At 33.1% G+C, this 4674-nt stretch overlaps 1 protein-coding gene across 1 annotated transcript in view; it reads right to left on the minus strand.

Annotated features, from left to right (window-relative positions):
- Positions 1 to 86: 86 nt before the first annotated feature.
- The window catches only part of LOC108690480 (coagulation factor VII), a 17292-nt gene continuing 12704 nt past the window's right edge, over positions 87 to 4674 (minus strand). Inside the window, exons 3-11 of the mRNA XM_018197784.1 lie at positions 2651 to 2744; positions 2388 to 2509; positions 2213 to 2317; positions 2017 to 2147; positions 1569 to 1699; positions 1302 to 1498; positions 1042 to 1176; positions 748 to 972; positions 87 to 481 (exon numbers count right to left, since the gene is read on the minus strand). Of these exons, the coding sequence (XP_018053273.1) occupies positions 188 to 481; positions 748 to 972; positions 1042 to 1176; positions 1302 to 1498; positions 1569 to 1699; positions 2017 to 2147; positions 2213 to 2317; positions 2388 to 2509; positions 2651 to 2744 (1434 nt within the window). The 3' untranslated portion in view covers positions 87 to 187. The remainder of the gene's footprint in view (positions 482 to 747; positions 973 to 1041; positions 1177 to 1301; positions 1499 to 1568; positions 1700 to 2016; positions 2148 to 2212; positions 2318 to 2387; positions 2510 to 2650; positions 2745 to 4674) is intronic.

A 4674-nucleotide genomic window follows, 5' to 3' on the forward strand; every position in this document is an offset into this window, starting at 1 on the left:
TAGTTACAACATAATTAATTTTATATCTGCGTAATTTTGCGATTTTTCGTAGTTTTAAGATTTTTATCGCTATTTGAAATCTGTGTCCTGATTGCCCGTTGTATTTTTAATTTTTATGCTCGTTTATGCAAACACTATAATTACAATTATAATACAGTTATGATGTTCGCTATGATGTTTGTGTTTTTTAAATATAATCGTCAGTTTGCTTCATCACTTTCATAATCCAACGCACGTAATTGGATAGTCTGGCGTATATACCAAATTTACCACGCTTGCCACAACCTTCGCCGAAACTAGTGATACCAAAAATTGTCCACGGATGTTCAGGTTTCCGAGGATCTCTGCAGAGCAGAGGTCCCCCACTGTCACCCGCACAAGAGTCCATTTTACCACGGCGATAACCCGCACAGAACATATTATCCGTTATTCTGTAATCCACGTAGACCTCTCGACAAGTCTCGGGAGACACTATTGGAACCTAAAATTGAATTTAACATTCATATTATTTTTCTAAAGTACACAACTGTGATTGTGGATTCATTATTACTTTATTAATCTGTAGAAGATGAGGTCTATTTTTAAAATCTTACAGCTTTTCCTTAAGATTTGTTATAATTCATTATTTTTCATTGTCATGTATTTTTTAAAATATAACATTATTTCTCTCTCAGCACTACTATAGTGACTTTTCCGAGCGTCATATAAAGATTAAATAAATCAAATTTTTTTAATTGAATTGCATACTTTAACTTCATGTAGCACATCCGTTCCGAAATCGTCCGTCACGCTGGACTTGCCCCAGCCGATAATGGTGCACAACTGATTCGTAGGTAAGGGCTGTTTTGATGCGGGTAAACACGCAATCCCTCTCGAAGGAGATGGGGTCAAGGTAACTGGTAAACGAAGTAGAGCCACATCGTTATCAACAGTATCGGCATCATACTCCGGGTGGATAGTCACTGAATCCACCTACGCAGTTATAGAATTAATCAGCAGCGGCATGAAATTGTCTATCTAGCTCTCAACTGTGACACATACCCTAAGCTCTAATTCCGTGGCTTCTTTCACCGTTAAATCGTGCTCTCCAATACGAACATAAAGGCGTTTTCTAATGCAATGTGCGGCAGTTAATACCCACTTTGGGGATACCAATGTTCCACCACAAAAAGCTTCCTAGAAAAAGAAAAGCAATTAAATTTGGTCCAGACAATTATAAAACCTTTCTTGCTCATCAATCATTTAGGTTCAATGATTTATATTATTTGCTAAGAAATGAGATTTATTTGTTGTAAATGTACCCGAAATCGATTTAACACGGCCACTTGCCATGGCCAGTTTCCAGGTGCAGTCGGACGGCCACCGATAATTCGTGTGAAGTATGATAATCTGGATCCTTTATGAGTCGCTATTCCACACTTCCAAACGTTTGAATTCTTCTCTGGAGCGAAGCTATCCACGGCATTAGGATTGAGTTCGAACTCGTCCAATACCAAGTCTAGAAAATCAATAAAACTAGCTACTCATTTTTCTTATTTGTATTCAATGTTGAATTGAAATAGATTTACCATCGCCGTCTTCTTCGTGGCTACCGCGAATTTTTCGATGGATCCATCTTTGGCAGAAGCTACCTTCAACGTAACAATAGGCGCTTTCTCGTATCACATCGCGCTCGCAAATTCCCGGCTTTCTGCACCATCTAATCACAACAAATAGATAATATATTAGGTGTAGTAAAAAGAATCCATTATTTTTCTATTCAATTTCATGCAAAAATAATGGATTTCTTTTTACTACACCTAATATAATATCAGTTTTGAACATGGTATAATATAATTCTAAACGAAATAAAATAGTCCAATTTTTTAAATGTGTATGGACAATGTTAAAGAATATCAAATAAGAAAAAAATCAAATCTTGATGAACTCTGAAAATTGGATTATTTTATTTCGTTCAGAATTGTTCGAAATTGTATTACCTTACTCTATGTAATCTTATATAAATTTCTGTAATACCTATGACGTTGAGTAGTGCACAGTCTCGTGCAAGGCGACCATTTACTCCATTTTCCATATTGTCTTTTGAAGTTCTCCTTACTGTTTTTGCCTTTTTGTTTTCCATGTCTAGGCTCTGCTTCTTTAGGTACCTGTTAAAAACGTGCATTAGCAAATATTAATCGAAAATCAAATATTAATGCATGCCGCGACTTACTTGAACGACGTGAAATCTTTCGTTTCTTCGTCGACGTCTCCGGCGCTGACGTTGTTTGCATCGCCTTTGACGACCCTTTCTGTTATGTTCGCAATCACGTTCCTCCTGAATCACAACAATCCATTACTGAAAAATTGTTCACAATAACATGTAATTATGTAATTCACATATTTACCTTAAGTACAATAGTCCCGCAATCTTTTTTTGATCGGCACTTCCTGACGCGATTTTGCATGCAGTGTCGATCGCACACCGACCATTCGCTCCAATTTGTGAAATGAGATAGCTTTGTCGCTCCTATTATCAAAATAACATGCGAGAATATAGATTAAGAATACGTAATAAAAGAAATATGTAAAGGTGAAAATATTGCAAGAAAATATTTCATTTTTTCGATCGTAGAAAATTATGGAAAATCAATGGCGCACATACACTTACTGTTTTTTGGCAAATGCTCTTCAGACAGCTGGTCGATCGAGTGAAGACAGCTTACGTTGTGTTTAACTCCAAAGACGAATGTTTTATTTTCATGCTAAAATTTTTAAACATATGTATCTACTTAATGATATAATAATGATATAATTTAGATTTTTTTATTAAATCAAAATTTCATGGATATAACTAGTATATGCCCAATGAATACAAAAATTTATAATTGAGCTCCAAATTGTATTTATTCAAAATTTTCACATTAAAAAAATGTAATCATATATTCATTCAAAATTTTGAGTTTTCAAAAAATATTTATTCACAAAAAAATTATGAATATTTAACGAGTATTCATATTCATTCAAACAAAATATAAACTGAAAAAAAAGCTCCAATAAGTAATTGTTATCTTTTAATTATAATCGGTACTTCTGACTTTAAGTAAGAAAAATGAATTTTATTTATTTTTATCATTGTAATATTCAAATTTTATAAAGGAAACTTAGAAATTTTGAAAAATATTTTAGAAAGATATACATTTTTTATTTATAAATCTTTCTATTTGATAGAGCACCATACATATTTCGATATAATTCCGGTTATATTATGACAGTAATGTTATAAATTATATTTTATAGGATATCTTGGGTGCAATTATAGTCTGTGGTTCATTATAGTCTGTGGACTATAAATTCCGAGATATATTATTTATTCTCAATAAAAATGTCTTTGTTTAATCTCTAGATTAAACAAGGATGTATCCATGATACCATCGTATAAGTCGCGGACTAAGCGCATGATGTAATCATAGTCATTGTTTTATAGATTTCGGTTTTCTTTTGTAGACTTGCAATATGCAGATAATACAAAGTAAAAGTGAATATGAAATGAAAATATTCATAATCATATTAAAAAAATATTCATTCAAATAGAATAAAAAATATTTATTCGTTTCTTAACGAATAAAAAAGAAATGTAATGAGTATTCGAATGAGTATTTTTATTCATTTTTTGTTCATTTTTTATTCATTCGAATGTTAGGTGTATTCATCACACACATTCTCTCTCTCTCTCTCTCTCTCTCTCTCTCTCTCTCTCCCTCTCTCTCTCTCTCTCTCTCTCTCTCTCTCTCTCTCTTTCTCTTTCTCTCTCTCTCTCTCTCTAGATATAATATTCAATATAATAATTCTTTTAATTATTTTTAATGTTACTGTTGTTTAATTAATATATTATATATTGCTAACTTAGTTTACTAAAATTCTAAGACTAGAGGAGATCGGGGACAATAGTAACAAGGTACAATAGTAATCGCTAATATTTCTGAAACTATTTTGTTTCCAGTCTGCTGTATTATTGAGCATTCTAACGAATGGCAAGTTGCAATCATTTTACGTTTTAACCTTGTTGAAAAGATTAATGTATTAGTGAAAATTTCACGTCATATTATCTCGTCATTTGACACGCCTCTATGTCGACAGTGGCTGCATACTGATACGATTACCTTAAAATTATCTGTCCTAGACCGAAAGACTTAATAGATATGGCCTGGCCAGCACTCTATTTAGTTCTATCATTTAGTATGCTCCAAGGTTGTAACGCCCAAGTCGCGACATTAAACTCAATTTGCCCGCTGGTAATGGCATCGCGACGTAACTGTCGTCGGCGCTAATCATGCGTTACACGATGTCACCATGTCGACAAAGTACGTAGGCATATAAAATTACTGTCATTTCGCTGTCGCGCCTTCTCGAAGCTCCTCGAAATCTATACTCGCTCTGAAATTCCGAACAATAGTTACTGATTGCAATCGCGATGATTCATTTATAGTTCATGAATTCAGATGCAAATTCAAAATGGTGCTTGAAACATCCTTTCATCAGCAACATTATTGTGCGTTGTTCAAAATAAAAATGATACAAAATTCTATTACCTAATAGAGACTGGTCGTCTCGAAATCTAATATCGAGTTTGTAATAGCAGAAAAGGAAATATATATAGGTATTTTAATAAAAGGTATTATTATATATATATAT

Source organism: Atta colombica, unplaced genomic scaffold, assembly GCF_001594045.1.
Source record: "Atta colombica isolate Treedump-2 unplaced genomic scaffold, Acol1.0 scaffold33, whole genome shotgun sequence".
Taxonomy (NCBI): domain Eukaryota; kingdom Metazoa; phylum Arthropoda; class Insecta; order Hymenoptera; family Formicidae; genus Atta; species Atta colombica.